Below are 17,014 nucleotides of genomic sequence, written 5' to 3'. Positions count from 1 at the left end.
AGGGGTACCAACAATTTTGACCACGTGTGTAGATGATAGCTAGTGACGAGCGAACAAGCTCAGATAAGGTGTTATCCGAGTACTCTCGGTGCTAACTGAGTGACTTCAGCGTGCTTGAAAAATATGTCCGAGTCACCGCGTCTGTATGTCTCGCAGATGTTCGATAACTGCAACACATGCAGGGATTGCCTAACAAACAGGCAATCCCTGCATGTGTTGCGGCTGTTAAACAGCTGTGAGACATGCAGGCGCAGGGAAGTGAACATATGTTTCGAGCACGCTGAAGTCACTCGGTGAGCACCCGAGCATGCTTGGATAACACCATATGCGAGGACATTTGGTCATCTCTAGGGATGACTTCTACCAACCAGACAACCCCTTTAAAGAATGTAACTTCTAAACTTATATGAGGTGGTTCTTGAGATGTTGGCAGTTTTCGTACCTTTTTCAGTTCCTCTTGTATACATGTGGAATTGTCTTCTGATAGAAGCATTTCATAGTTTCCAGCGCTCAGTCTAGGCTCCGGCTCGTGCTCATCTCCAGATGACGTTTCTCTGTCGCTCATCTTTGCTGTTAATTCATTTATTCTAGTCTTTAGTTTTTGCTCAATGCTGTCACTTTCCGTTCTATGTTGCTGATCTCCACTGCTCATCGCAGTTTCTGATAAATCACTACAACTCTGTAGGCAGGAAAAAGAATTACACATTGCTATTCATAGTCTCTTTATAACACCTAAAATAACAGCAAAAGTGGAGAGAAATCACTGCATAAAGGAACACATTTGTAGATGGTCACAGGTATCTCTACTCTCCCAGAACTCTCACACGTTGTCAGCCACAGAGCGCCATAACAATGTCAGCTATGGAGCCCAATAGTGTGGCGAAACAATAGCATGTTGCTCTGCTCATCAATCTGGAGTAAATGACCTATGAGAATCTTATTATGCCACAGCATATGTAAGTTTCCCTTCCAGAAATACTATGAGTTACTACTATGTCACATGCCTAAAGGGGTTGTCTGATCTCAGGCTGTAAGTCTGCAGTCACTCTATGTGACTGCAGACTTGTGACTCTTCACAGTTTGTGCATTGTGTGTGCGATGCCCACCAGGGCGGGGGGTACTCGGAACCGGGTCAGACAGTTCTTTGGGGAAGTCACAGGGCCGTGACCGGTCTCCGTGACCCTAGGTGTGCAATAAAAAAAATGCAAGGGCAAAAGTTATATGGGATTGATTCGTGATGCCACCCATGGTGTTCGGCAAGGGATGGCTGACGCTGCGGTACAGCTCCCCACGGGTAGAGTGGGGCCCCAGGGCAGATATAACAGTTATTTGATGATGGTAGCTGTTGTAGTATTGGGCAGGTGACGCAGTAAATAATTCTAAGAACACAGCAGGGTGCAGTCTTCACACTTTACTCACAGTCTTAGGTTACAATCACCAGCCGGGTGCTGTGTCCTTCGGGTCGGTGGTCCAGCCAGCTATCGGGTAGTTTGGGTGCTCTTTTCTGGGTCCCCCTTGTTGTGTACCTTTCAAGGTCATCTTTCTGTGCTGGCTCACACCCTCCTGCTCTGCGGGTCACACTCAGTGTCCCAAGCCAGCAGCCTCAGGTCCTGTCGGGCAAGGTCCTCCTGGTCCCCTTGACCCTATGTGGCTGCCTTTTTAGTGATTGTGTGTACATTTGGCTGTGGCACATACAGACACCACAGCCTCCAGTTTGCTAGCTGAGTCCTACAGTCTCTCTTCTAGTTTGGGGCCGGTCCCCATTGCGACGTGGTCCCTCCACCCGACTACGTTCGGCATGAATTCAGGCGCCATGGGTGGATTCTTCACTTCCCTGGCCCCTAGGACCCCTTTTCTCTGAAGCTCCTCTCCAACTCTCCTCTCCTCAGTGACTCGCTCCTCTGTCTCTCTCTCACCGACTCCTTCTCCCGTTTCAATGACAACACTTCACTCCCAACTGTCACTCTACCTCCAGGTCTCCTACCCTTATCTACTGCCTTAACCCACACCCTCTACCAAGTCCCCCCTCCAGCCTGAGATGGGGCCCTCCCTAAAAAGGGTCCGCACAGATCCCTTGCCTAGAGTGGGGTGGTGTTGGATGCTAGTATGTGGGTACCAGGTAGTGCCACCTCCTTACCCGAGAGTGGGGTACCACACCTCTGGCTGAGGTGCAGTACCTCTGTGGCAACTGGACCCTGAGGGGCGCCCCATGTGCTTTGAGGATTCTCCTAGGCTGGCGCCAGGAGCGGCGGGCACGTGACTGCAAATATGCAGTTTGTATACTTCTGTCCACATTCCAAGTAGACGTGTCTGGCCTCACTCAATTCAAATGTTTCCTTTCCTCCTAGACTGGGGCTGCTCCTCCGCTCTCAGATATGTGCCCCCCCAGTCTTTTGACATTTTCTTTTGACCGCTGCAGTCAATCAGTGGCCACTGATCAGCTGCAGCCTTCACAATTCTGTCAGAGCAGAAGAACTGTGTTTCTTCCATTTGGATGGAAAAGTGAAAGCTGTGGATGATCATTGCCTCTGATTAGCTGATCTGGGCCCTTTAAATTGTCAAGAGATTGGCAAAGAACACAGGGGGAGAGCGGAGAGGTGGTACCAGTCATGAAGGTCAGTATAGATTTTGTAATCTATAAAACAACCTACGTCAGCTATATTTTTTTTTTTCTGCTGGAAATCAGATGAAAAATCTTTCATTCAAAGAAGGATCGGTCATCCATGAACAAACAATCTGACAATCTGCTGCTGAAAGACTAATTATTCGTCACCAGGAGTCATCGAACCTGTATGGCCAGGTGAATCTAATGCCCAATATGGAATAAAATGTGTAGTGCTGCGTCAGTACAACAATCAGTTACTAGACTATCAACCTTCATTAATCTGATATCTTTCTGTATATTCAGTTCAAGAATTAGTGCATGATTGCCACCTGGTGGTGACAAAGAGGCATCACACTATTCAATGGCTTTAGATAAAACATTTACCTTGATTAAACTAATGCAAGTTTGATTGAGATATTTTCCACACTACGTTTTCTACATACTGTTATTAATATAGCTTAAACAATAATTATTTGTGTGAGCTGTATGATTTATGGTAAGGTTTTATAACTCTCACCTTATTATGGTGCTTGCATAGGACTGCCCAATGTCTGCCATCTCTGTCATTATTCAGGTCAATTACATACAGAAAAAGAATTCCAGATAAAAATTGATGACTTGCGTCATTTCTAAACCAACCTTATTTGTGTCCATAGTCCTTTTCTGCACTTTCACTACTGTATTGCTCCCCTCTCCCGCCTCCTCCAGGGATACTTTGCTCTTCCTCCATCTCCTTGACCGTTTCTCAATATCTGCATGGCTTTTTTCTGCTTCGCTGCTGTCTGAGTACTCCATACTAATAGACTGTGGGTTGAAATTGATATCCATCTTTCCATAGACGTGGTCCTTATGCATCTGCTCACAGGCACTCTTTCTGTTTGGCCATAGAGATTTGGCAGACGGCCGACTCTCTTTTAGGGAGTTAACAGAAGAGGTTTCGGAGTCGGAATACACAGTCTCGGTGTTTGTAAACAGTCCGGATGATGGGGATGTTACAGGCTGATAATAATCATTGCCACATGCCCACTCTGTGTTATACTGGGAGTCCGTGTAGCAGGAATCATCAGACATTTCTCTTGTTCTTCGCCGATATGCATTGAGTGCCAAGTTCCAATCAACCTCCTCGTCACTGTCAGAGCCCATCTCGTCATAAGCTGAGACAACGGTAGACTCATTCTCTAAGGATTTGAAGACTTGGCTCTTTGGTTGGGCAAGCATTCTTGGTGGAGGCAACGTTATACTTTGTAGGGCTACCCAGTTTCCATCAGAACTCTGCAGAACTGGAGATGGACCTTGGAAGAAAACAATTACACATATTTTGAAGAAGATCACGTAACTCATATCGTTGTTCAAGAATCCAATACACAATAGAATGTTGCCCATGAACCCAAACCCACAAATGTACTCTAAACCTTCTATCAATCCTGAATCGGCTGCTGATTAGTTTAGCAATGCATAGATTGATAGTTAACATGTGATATAAACTTATGTCATCAACCTAATTATTTAGTTTCGAATTACAAAGGAGAACCAAGAGTCAAATAAACTGCCAAAAAATTATATAACCAATAAAAATACTATTTATTGAAAAATGTACTAAAATTCGTACCACATATGCAATTACAAGTGATAAATCCGTGAGTACATAAACACAACAGATCCTGGATCGGATCACCATCAGGTATGCAGCGTACAACCAATGTGCTCCACTAGTAAATATAACTCGGCTGGCAAGCCGCGGCATAATGACTGTCCATTATAGTTCATGTATAAATTGACAATAGTATATGGCAACAGTCAGGGGGCGTGAGCGGTCATCACTAGACGCGAAACGCGCGTTGGGGTAGCTCACAACGGACCAGGAAGAGATTCACCACACCAACTATGGGTAAATAAATCCTTGTAACTTACTTTAATGTGCATTGTTATGAATCTATGTCTGACCGGCGTGCCGTTCTGACTGTTGCCATATACTATTGTCAATTTATACATGAACTATAATGGACAGTCATTATGCCGCGGCTTGCCAGCCGAGTTATATTTACTAGTGGAGCACATTGGTTGTACGCTGCATACCTGATGGTGATCCGATCCAGGATCTGTTGTGTTTATGTACTCACGGATTTATCACTTGTAATTGCATATGTGGTACGAATTTTAGTACATTTTTCAATAAATAGTATTTTTATTGGTTATATAATTTTTTGGCAGTTTATTTGACTCTTGGTTCTCCTTTGTAATTCGATTATGATTTTGAGTCGCCATTTTCTATGTGGATAGTATATACAATTTTTGGCTGATGTTCTGTTTATAACTAATTATTTAGTTTGTTGGTAATTTGCAAACCCATACTTGGATAGGACCCCAATGCTCTTCAAGTGGTAGTCGAGCTTAAACAAGTTATCAATTACCCACTGGATGGATGGTAACTGTTAGATTGGTGTTGGTGCCACTGATGGGATCACCACAACAGGGAATTACTATCTTTATTTTCTCCTGGCAGCTTTACTCCGACCAGACGTTAGAATGAAGGGACATGTAAAGCAAGCACCCATCTACTCTAGTCAAGCCTTCAGCAATGAAAATACACATAGACAGCAGAGCTCAGCGATTGGCAGGACCAGCCAACAATCTGAGCAGTATGGAATGTGAATGGAAATTTGTATGGCCGTGGCAGCAAAATGATTGATTGTCAGACGATCAATGGTCGTTCAACTATCAACCTACCTGTATCTAATGTATATGACCACTTTAACCCTTTACTGACAAGTTTTTGTCCTCTCATCTTTGAAGCAGCCATTTTTTAAACTTTTTTTTCCTTCAACTTCCTTTGAGGCTGTGTGAGTCCTTGTTTTATGAAGGAGGGAAAACTCTGCTCTGGGTTACATAAAAGTAACTGTACTGTAATTGCTTACTGTAATATATATATATACAGTACAGACCAAAAGTTTGGACACACCTTTTCATTTCAAGATTTTTCTGTATTTTCATGACTATGAAAATTTTACATTCACACTGAAGGCATCAAAACTATGAATTAACACATGTGGAATTATATACTTAGCAAAAAAGTGTGAAACAACTGAAATTATGTCTTATATTCTAGGTTCTTCAAAGTAGCCACCTTTTGCTTTGAAATGAGAAGGTGTGTCCAAACTTTTGGTCTGTACTGTATATATATAATCTAAATGTTGTTTCACTATTTGTATTGCAAAACACACACAAACATACTGTATGTATATGTATATGTATACTCAATGGGTGAAATAAGTATTGAACATGTCACAAACTTTCTAAGTAAATATATTTTTAAAGGTGCTATTGACATGAAATTCTCACCAGATGTTGGTCAAAACCCATCCAATCCACACAGGCAAATAACTCAAACCATAGATTCCATAAACTAAGCTATGTGTAATAATGAGAAATGACAAAGGGAAAAAGTATTAAACACATCAAGTAAGAGAAGAGCAAAAATCCATTGAAAGTCATGATACCAGCTGAAATCAACCATTAATTAGAAAGCAATCCTGCCACTAAGTGAAAAATAATAGCTATTTGAAGTGAAATTGGCCCTTTGAATATACTTACTTAGAAAATTGGTGACAAGTTTAATAGTTATTTCACGGCTCAGTGGTTAGCACTGCAGCCTTGTTAGTTTATTAGAAATGCGGCATAAACCAATGTAAAGTGAAAATAAACACAACCCTTCAAGCAAACACAGGAAAACAAAACAAAATGGTATAGAGTCTCTGCATCTGTGGGGATCTGCCTACTCAGGATAATAACCACTCACTGGTTCAGTTTTTTCTCCTCAGGACACAAAACGCTGGAGTTCCTCTTTGAACACTGAATGTGTCTGGAGGCCGACTATTTAACTCCCAGACCACACTGTAGTTTGGAGATAAAGTGGATAACCTACCACCCACTCTATGGTTGTGCACAAAAACCCAGCTCTTAAAATAGCTGTTTAACCCCTCTCAACACATAGTGTGCTGGAGAAAACTTCTGGGTTGTAAATCATTGAAGCTAATAGCCTCAGTAAAACATATCTCCCCTCCAGCACTTTGCCTGTGACTTTGTCACATACCCCCACCCCTGCCCAAGCCGGGGATTTTTGGCACCTCCACTCACTAAGCAGGGAAGTCTGGATAGTGTCTCTGTTTTACCATGTACAGTTAGGGCCAGAAATATTTGGACAGTGACACAATTTTCGCGAGTTGGGCTCTGCATGCCACCACATTGGATTTGAAATGAAACCTCTACAACAGAATTCAAGTGCAGATTGTAGCGTTTAATTTGAAGGGTTGAACAAAAATATCTGATAGAAAATGTAGGAATTGTACACATTTCTTTACAAACACTCCACATTTTAGGAGGTCAAAAGTAATTGGACAAATAAACATAACCCAAACAAAATATTTTTATTTTCAATATTTTGTTGCAAATCCTTTGGAGGCAATCACTGCCTTAAGTCTGGAACCCATGGACATCACCAAACGCTGGGTTTCCTCCTTCTTAATGCTTTGCCAGGCCTTTACAGCCGCAGCCTTCAGGTCTTGCTTGTTTGTGGGTCTTTCCGTCTTAAGTCTGGATTTGAGCAAGTGAAATGCATGCTCAATTGGGTTTAGATCTGGAGATTGACTTGGCCATTGCAGAATGTGCCACTTTTTGGCACTCATGAACTCCTGGGTAGCTTTGGCTGTATGCTTGGGGTCATTGTCCTAATACTATCTAATAGACCTGACAGAATAACAAATCTGCAGGTGGTCGGGCATCTAGGAAATAGCGACCACAATATTGTACAGTTTCACCTGTCTTTCACTAGGGGGACTTGTCAGGGAGTCACAAAAACACTGAACTTTAGGAAGGCAAAGTTTGACCAGCTTAGAGATGCCCTTAATCTGGTAGACTGGGACAATATCCTCAGAAATAAGAATACAGATAATAAATGGGAAATGTTTAAGAACATCCTAAATAGGCAGTGTAAGCGGTTTATACCTTGTGGGAATAAAAGGACTAGAAATAGGAAAAACCCAATGTGGCTAAACAAAGAAGTAAGACAGGCAATTAACAGTAAAAAGAAAGCATTTGCACTACTAAAGCAGGATGGCACCATTGAAGCTCTAAAAAACTATAGGGGGAAAAATACTTTATCTAAAAAACTAATTAAAGCTGCCAAAAAGGAAACAGAGAAGCACATTGCTAAGGAGAGTAAAACTAATCCCAAACTGTTCTTCAACTATATCAATGGTAAAAGAATAAAAACTGAAAATGTAGGCCCCTTAAAAAATAGTGAGGAAAGAATGGTTGTAGATGACGAGGAAAAAGCTAACATATTAAACACCTTCTTCTCCACGGTATTCACGGTGGAAAATGAAATGCTAGGTGAAATCCCAAGAAACAATGAAAACCCTATATTAAGGGTCACCAATCTAACCCAAGAAGAGGTGCGAAACCGGCTAAATAAGATTAAAATAGATAAATCTCCCGGTCCGGATGGCATACACCCACGAGTACTAAGAGAACTAAGTAATGTAATAGATAAACCATTATTTCTTATTTTTAGGGACTCTATAGTGACAGGGTCTGTTCCGCAGGATTGGCGCATAGCAAATGTGGTGCCAATATTCAAAAAGGGCTCTAAAAGTGAACCTGGAAATTATAGGCCAGTAAGTCTAACCTCTATTGTTGGTAAAATATTTGAAGGGTTTCTGAGGGATGTTATTCTGGATTATCTCAATGAGAATAACTGTTTAACTCCATGTCAGCATGGGTTTATGAGAAATCGCTCCTGTCAAACCAATCTAATCAGTTTTTATGAAGAGGTAAGCTATAGGCTGGACCACGGTGAGTCATGGGACGTGGTATATCTCGATTTTTCCAAAGCGTTTGATACCGTGCCGCACAAGAGGTTGGTACACAAAATGAGAATGCTTGGTCTGGGGGAAAATGTGTGTAAATGGGTTAGTAACTGGCTTAGTGATAGAAAGCAGAGGGTGGTTATAAATGGTATAGTCTCTAACTGGGTCGCTGTGACCAGTGTGGTACCGCAGAGGTCGGTACTGGGACCTGTTCTCTTCAACATATTCATTAATGATCTGGTAGAAGGTTTACACAGTAAAATATCGATATTTGCAGATGATACAAAACTATGTAAAGCAGTTAATACAAGAGAAGATAGTATTCTGCTACGGATGGATCTGGATAAGATGGAAACTTGGGCTGAAAGGTGGCAGATGAGGTTTAACAATGATAAATGTAAGGTTATACACATGGGAAGAAGGAATCAATATCACCATTACACACTGAACGGGAAACCACTGGGTAAATCTGACAGGGAGAAGGACTTGGGGAACCTAGTTAATGATAAACTTACCTGGAGCAGCCAGTGCCAGGCAGCAGCTGCCAAGGCAAACAGGATCATGGGGTGCATTAAAAGAGGTCTGGATACACATGATGAGAGCATTATACTGCCTCTGTACAAATCCCTAGTTAGACCGCACATGGAGTACTGTGTCCAGTTTTGGGCACCGGTGCTCAGGAAGGATATAATGGAACTAGAGAGAGTACAAAGGAGGGCAACAAAATTAATAAAGGGGATGGGAGAACTACAATACCCAGATAGATTAGCGAAATTAGGATTATTTAGTCTAGAAAAAAGACGACTGAGGGGCGATCTAATAACCATGTATAAGTATATAAGGGGACAATACAAATATCTCGCTGAGGATCTGTTTATACCAAGGAAGGTGACGGGCACAAGGGGGCATTCTTTGCATCTGGAGGAGAGAAGGTTTTTCCACCAACATAGAAGAGGATTTTTTTACTGTTAGGGCAGTGAGAATCTGGAATTGCTTGCCTGAGGAGGTGGTGATGGCGAACTCAGTCGAGGGGTTCAAGAGAGGCCTGGATGTCTTCCTGGAGCAGAACAATATTGTATCATACAATTATTAGGTTCTGTAGAAGGACGTCGATCTGGGGATTTATTATGATGGAATATAGGCTGAACTGGATGGACAAATGTCTTTTTTCGGCCTTACTAACTATGTTACTATGTTACTATGTATGTATTGTCCATCTGTACTATGAAGCGCCGTCCAATCAACTTTGCAGCATTTGGCTGAATCTGGGCTGAAAGTATATCCCGGTACACTTCAGAATTCATCCGGCTACTCTTGTCTGCTCTTATGTCATCAATAAACACAAGTGACCCAGTGCCATTGAAAGCCATGCATGCCCATGCCATCACGTTGCCTCCACCATGTTTTACAGAGGATGTGGTGTGCCTTGGATCATGTGCCGTTCCCTTTCTTCTCCAAACTTTTTTCTTCCCATCATTCTGGTACAGGTTGATCTTTGTCTCATCTGTCCATAGAATACTTTTCCAGAACTGAGCTGGCTTCTTGAGGTGTTTTTCTGCAAATTTAACTCTGGCCTGTCTATTTTTGGTATTGATGAATGGTTTGCATCTAGTTGTGAACCCTTTGTATTTACTGTTGACTTAGAGACAGATACACCTACTTCACTGAGAGTGTTCTGGACTTCAGTTGATGTTGTGAACGGGTTCTTCTTCACCAAATTAAGTATGCGGCGATCATCCACCACTGTTGTCATCCGTGGACGCCCAGGCCTTTTTGAGTTCCCAAGCTCACCAGTCAATTCCTTTTTTCTCAGAATGTACCCAACTGTTGATTTTGCTACTCCAAGCATGTCTGCTATCTCTCTGATGGATTTTTTCTTTTTTTTCAGCCTCAGGATGTTCTGCTTCACCTCAATTGAGAGTTCCTTTGACCACATGTTGTCTGCTCACAGCAACAGCTTCCAAATGCAAAACCACACACCTGGAATCCACCCCTGACCTTTTAACTACTTCATTGATTACAGGTTAACGAGGGAGACGCCTTCAGAGTTAATTGCAGCCCTTAGAGTCCATTGTCCAATTACTTTTGGTCCCTTGAAAAAGAGGACGCTATGCATTACAGAGCTATGATTCCTAAACCCTTTCTCCGATTTGGATGTGGAAACTATCATATTGCAGCTGGGAGTGTGCACTTTCAGCCCATATTATATATATAATTGTATTTCTGAACATGTTTTTGTAAACAGCTAAAATAACAAAACTTGTGTCACTGTCCAAATATTTCTGGCCCTAACTGTAGCTTCTCTAGCTTATGCTCGACATGGAAGCTGAACCTGAAGCGCCAGAAACCACTTAGTCACCCAGGCATTCTTCTTGTTTCATTCCCTCATGCATCTTAGGAGCATATAGTCTGACATTTTCCTGACTTTCTGGCCTAACAGATTAATTGCCCATTTGATGGCCAAGCACTCTTTTTTTACTATAGCATAGTTCTTTTCACAGGAGGAGAGTTTCCTACTCAGGTGTAGAACTGGATGTTCATCACCATCTACTACCGTGGACAACACAGTCCCAACCTGACCTTGGAGGCATCCATCTGGACCACAAACTCCTTTGTGAAGTCAGGTGTGACCAAGACCAGCTGTTTGCATAGGGCAAGCTTCAACTCCTGGAATGCCATCTCCGCTTCAGTGGACCACATGGCCATCAATGTCTTTGTACTCTTAAGAAGATCAGCCAAAGGCGTGGCTATCATGATGCAATTTGGTATAAATTGATGATACTATCCTACAATTCCCAGAAAGGACAAAACTTGCTTCTTGGAGACCGGTTGAGGGCAATTGTTGGTTACCTCCACCTTATTTACGTGCAGCTTTATTTCGCCGCTCTCGATGACGTAATTCAAATATTTTGCCTCTTACTTACCCACGGCACGCTTCTTTGGGTTATGGTAAATCCTGCCTGCATCCAGTACTGCTTGGAATGTCTGCAGGTGACTACGCCAATCCAGACTAAAGATCACAATGTCGTCTAGATGAGTGGTGGAATACTTTTTATGAGAGGATAGGATCCGGGCCATGGCCCTCTGGAAGGTTGCTGGGGCTCCCTGCAGACTGAACAGCATCCTGTAGAGAAGGCTGTCTTCTCTTTGGAACTTAGGTCCAAGGTGGTGATATGTCTGGCTGACTCTAGCCTGTCAATGAACTCTTTGACCCGGGGCATCAGATATGAGTCGAACTTGGACACCTCGCTTAGCTTCCTGTAGTCATTACAAAGACACCAAGCCCTGTTCGGCTGTGGCACAAGACAATGTGGCTTGGCCAGCTACTCTTTGACGCTTTAATGTCACCCAGGCTCAACATTCTTCTCACCTCCTTGGAGATCACCTCACAGTGGACTTCGGGAATCCGATATGACTTTTGGTTCACTCTCACATGAGGTTTATCAGGATTTAATGCTCCATGATCTGCGTACAACCTTGCAATTCCGAAAACAGGTCCTAATTCAGCTGAAACAACTCCCGGCACTGTTGCTTCTGGGACAGTGACAGTGTCTCTGCCACTGTGACATTCCTGACCCGCAGGCACGCAGCTTCCACCAGTTCCCTGTCTCACCATGGTTTGAGCAGGCTAACGTGGTAGACCTGGTATGGCTTTCTTCTCCCTAGTTGTTGGACCTTGTAGTTGACATCACTCAACTTTTCAACCATCTCGTATGGCTCTTTTCACTTGGCCAGGAACTTACTTTCCACTGTGGGGATCAACACCAACACCCAGTCTCTTATGCTAATCTGTCTTAGTCTCGCTGCCCTATTGTAGACTCTTGCCTGGGCCTCTTGTGCTTGAAGGAGGCTATCCTTCACAATCAGCATCACCTTTGCGATCTGATTCTGCATCTGGGCCACACGGTCAATCATGCTCTGATGGGGTGTAACCTCTGCTTCCTAGGTCACCTTTGCAATATACAGAAGTCCACGATGGTGCCTTCCGTATATTAGCTCGAAAGGCGAGATCCCCGTGGAGGCTTGTGGGACTTCCATGATAAAGAACAACAGGTACGGCATACGGCAGTAGGCAATCCCAGTCTTTGTTATCCTTTTCCACAACCTTCTTAAGGCTAGGTTCACATTGTGTTTACAGCAGCCCGTTCAACACATACATTAACGGGCCGCTGTAAACGCAAGTGCCGGTATGGCAACACGCTAGTGCAGATAGAGCATCTGCTAGCTCTATCTGCGAAAGCGGTGACGGACCCGGAAATGCTGCAGCCCGCGTCTCGGGGTCCGTCACTCAATGACGGCACATGCGACATGTGATGGCAATGCGTCCGAGATTGTATTCAATGGCTGCATTAATGGACTATGTTACACCGCGTTATGCCGCGGTGTAACGTAGTCCATCTAACGTACGAGATGAACGCAATGTGAACCCAGCCTTAGAATGGATTTCAAGGTCTTGTTGAACCTCTCCACCAGGTTGTCCGTCTGTGGATGTCCGGAATCTGGAGAGTCTTATACAATTCCCTCATCACATTGGACATAAACAGAGTTCTTTGGTCCATCAGGATCTCCTTTGGCAGGCCCGTCCAGGAGAAAATATGGTCTAACTCTTGGCTACGCTTCCAACGGAGGAGTTTCTCAGGGTACCACTTCCGGGTACCAAATTGCATAGTCCATTACTACAAGGATGTACTGGTGCCTCCTGGAGGACTTAACTAGGGGCCTAAAGGTCAATCACAATCCGGTCAAATGGGAACTCTATAATGAGCAATGGGACTAGAGGACTTTGGAAGTGGGATACGGGAGCAGTTAGCTGACAAATAGGGCAGGATCAGCAGTAGTTAACAATCTCTCTGTGACACCCTGGCCAGTAGAACCTCTGAAAGACCCATTCTTGAGATTTGTCTACTCCCAGATGCCCACCCAAGACATGAGATTGTGCCAGGTCAAGTACCCTATGCCTATATGGACCTGGTTCTAACAACTGCTCTACCACTTCCTCTCTCTGTTTAGTGACCCAATAAAGCAGATCCTCATTTATAGCAAAATGTGAAAACCTGGTGTCAGCCCCCGTCTCTTGAGCCACCCCATTTATAACAGTCACATTGTGAAATCCTTTTTGGAATAAAATCCTGCATTCAAGCAAACCCAAAATATCTCCCAGAAACCCCCAGTTTTGGATTCTCGGTCTCACTGGTTACCATCTCGCCCTGCTCACCAGCCAGGACACACAAGGGAAACTCATCGACCTCCAACTACAATGGGGTTTCATCATTGTTGAACTGGCTCCTATCTGAGTCACTTGGTATCCCTGCCTTCCACCATAAACCCCAGTACAGGCGGCTAAAGTCCCGCCCTATTATCACCGGGTGTACCAAGTCCTTAATCACCCTAATCTCATGTATCTTAGCCCCACAGTTAATTTTTATAGACACTGGCAACTTGGTAGTCCTTGGATTTCCCGTGAATACAGCATACGCCCATGTGTTTTCCGGGGATCAACTGGTGGGAGAGTGTGGCCCTTGCTAGGGTCACCAAACTCCATAAGTCCTGATACCAGTACCCCATTTATTGTTGCAGGACATGCCTGTGGACCCTCAGCGGGCTGATAGTACACAATGCAGGAGGGGTAGGCATAGTACGAACAGCACCTCCCCATGTTACAGACCATTTGTTAGTAGGGAATAGAACACTGTGCTATATAACCAGGACTGTGACATCTCCAGCAGAGCAAGTCTTTACCTACAGCCTTTGGCAACCCCTCAGCGGCCCTTTGGGATCTCGGACTACCCCCAGTGGTGGCTCTACTACTCCTCTTTTGGGATTTGGGCTCCATCTGGGTACCCCAGTATGGGAATGCAACACCACCTGCTTTCCTTAGGGACCTCTCGACCACTTAGTAACTTTCCACTAGGACAATCAGGTCATCCACATTTTGGGGATGTCACTGGGGAACCCAGGTCTGCACCAGCCTTGGAAGGGAGTGGATAAATCAGTCCATTACAATCTGCTCTACCAACTGGACGGGGGTGGAGCATTCCGGCTGCAACCACTTCTGTATCAGATGCAGCAAATCAAACATTTGGGAGTGAAGGGGTTTATCACTGCAATACACACAGTAGTGGACCATTTTAACTCGGACATACATAGTCACCCCTGAGCGTGCCAGTATCCCAGTTTTTAGTTTGACATATTCGCGGGCATCTTGTAAGGCCAGGTCGTAATAAGCCTTCTGGGACTCGCCAGTTAGATAGGGGCCCAGCACCTCAGCCCACTAGTCTGGCAATAGTTTCTCTCGCTCTACTAATAGATCAAAAAGCAGTCAAAAAGTCTGCCACATCATCCCCCGGGGTCATCTTTTGCATCGCTCGTCTTACTGCTCTCCGGATGTATGAGTCGTCACATGGACTTGGGGGAGGGACTATCGATCTCCCACAAACGGCCTCTGTGAGCAATTCAATCTGCTGCTGTTATCAGAACTGGTCTTGTTGCTGCTGCTGTTGTTGGAGCTGCTGCTTGAGCTGCTGCATGTGTTGCATAAGCAGATGACTTGTCTTCTGCTGTGCTTTCACAAGTTGCTTAATCAGGTCCTCTATGTTGTCTGATGTCGCTTCCTGGTTTATGGCCACCTTCACCCAGGACATGTGGTTTTATCCACAGCAGTCACATGTGCTCCCTGGGGAAATTGCCCACACTTCTAGCACCAACTGTTGTAGATTGGCTCACTCGGCTGCACACTGAGGTAAACACAAGTACACTGTCTCTTTAAAATCTTCTGCTGGTTTATTAGATATGTGGCATAAACCAGCATGAAGTGAAACTAAACACTGCCCTTCGGGCAAAAACAGGGAAGACAGAAAGAAAAATGGCATACAGCCTCTGCATCTACGGGGATCCGCACGCTCAGGATAATAACCAGTCAATTGTTCAGTTTTTTCTCCTCTTGACACAAAACGCTGGAGTTCCACTCTCCAGCCCTGCTGAACACTGAATGCCTCTGGAGACCCACTTTTTAACCCCCAGACCCCACTCTGGGGTGAAGATAAGGTGGACAACCTTCCACCCGCTCTATAGTTGCCCACAAAAACCCCACCCTTAATATGGCCGTTTAATCCCTCTCAGCACATAGTGTACTGGAGAAAACTTCTGGGTTTTAAATCACTGGCGCTAATAGCCTCCATGAAACATATCTCCCACTTTGCCAGTATACACACACAAACACACACACACACACACATATATGGATATGTTTTTTGCAATGCAAATATTGAAAAAAAAACATTCTTTTCTTTAGACTTTTCCTTTTATATTTTTACAACTTACGTTTCATACCAATCACCTATTAAATAAATTCTCTAGGCAATTATGGTCATTATGGCAATGTAGATACCTAACATGTATAATTTGTTTTTTGAGATATTATATATATATTTACAACTGGAATATTTCATTCAGTGATATCTAGCATGTGGGATTTTAGTGTTCCCTTTATTTTTTTGAGCAGTGTGTGTGTATATACTGTATATTCAATGAGACTGTCAAAGGTCGTCATTAGTTTATATTCCCAGACTTTTTTGTCTCTCTGAGATTTGAAGCTACCTACATTATGGACATGAAATTACTTGTGTTTATCACTCATGGTAATTCTGCTTCATGTCACCTGTCTTATCCATGGTTTTTCCCTTTTTTTTTTCTATACGATGTTGTGCATAAATATGTGATTCTTCAGAATTTGTTTTAGTCTTTGCCTGATGAAGAGACCTGTGTAGTCTCGAAAGCTTGCAATTTGTTACCATCTTTTCAGTTAGCCATTAAAAGGTATCAACCACTGAGGACTCTCAATTCTAAATATTTTTCTATCTACTGGCTAACACGGTACCAAGATATATTTCTTTCCTGTATTGATAATTGCCAATAATTTTAACCTGTTGTCTATTCCATTTGCACAACAGCATATGAAATTGTCAAACAATGGTGCTTCCCAAGTGGACAGTTTGATTTCACAGAAGTTATATTGGGTTACTTAAGTGTTACCTTTATTTTTTGAGTAGTGTGTGTATATATATATATATATATATATATATATATATATATATATATATATATATATATATATATATATATATATACATATATATATATACACACACACACACACACACATATAAATTTTTTTTTTAGAATTTTTGTCATGGGGACTTACAGTAATATTTTGTTTTAGGCATACTTATTAGGGATGAGCAAATTCGTGGCTGTATTTTCCTGTAACTAGGGCTCCTATGTCCCATTTACAGTGTCAAAAAGATGAACATATATGCAAAAAATACTAGTATTAGGTATGACTGACTACCTTCGGATAACTTCTTTTCCGAATAGCTATACCTCTTACCGAATTGCTGCATCGGGAACCCGGATACCTGGAGCACTCCAATTATCAGCTGTTCGGCGCCGCAGCTGCATGGGTCGCAACAGGCTCTCCATGCATGTGTTGTGATTGTCACACAGCTGTGACACATGCCGTTGCGGCGCCAAACAGCTGATTATCGGG

The 17,014-nt window shown here is 43.2% G+C and overlaps 1 protein-coding gene across 2 annotated transcripts in view; it reads right to left on the bottom strand.

Annotated features, from left to right (window-relative positions):
* The window catches only part of MYRIP (myosin VIIA and Rab interacting protein), an 897,248-nt gene that overhangs the window by 153,543 nt on the left and 726,691 nt on the right, over positions 1-17,014 (bottom strand). For both annotated transcript variants that reach the window (XM_069730111.1, XM_069730110.1), the window contains exons 10-11: positions 3,245-3,897; positions 443-679 (exon numbers count right to left, since the gene is read on the bottom strand). In XM_069730111.1, the coding sequence (XP_069586212.1) occupies positions 443-679; positions 3,245-3,897 (890 nt within the window). The remainder of the gene's footprint in view (positions 1-442; positions 680-3,244; positions 3,898-17,014) is intronic.

This window comes from Ranitomeya imitator, chromosome 6, assembly GCF_032444005.1.
Source record: "Ranitomeya imitator isolate aRanImi1 chromosome 6, aRanImi1.pri, whole genome shotgun sequence".
Taxonomy (NCBI): Eukaryota; Metazoa; Chordata; class Amphibia; order Anura; family Dendrobatidae; genus Ranitomeya; species Ranitomeya imitator.
Note: the sequence above shows the minus strand (reverse complement) of the source record. Positions and strands in the feature narration are given on the sequence as shown.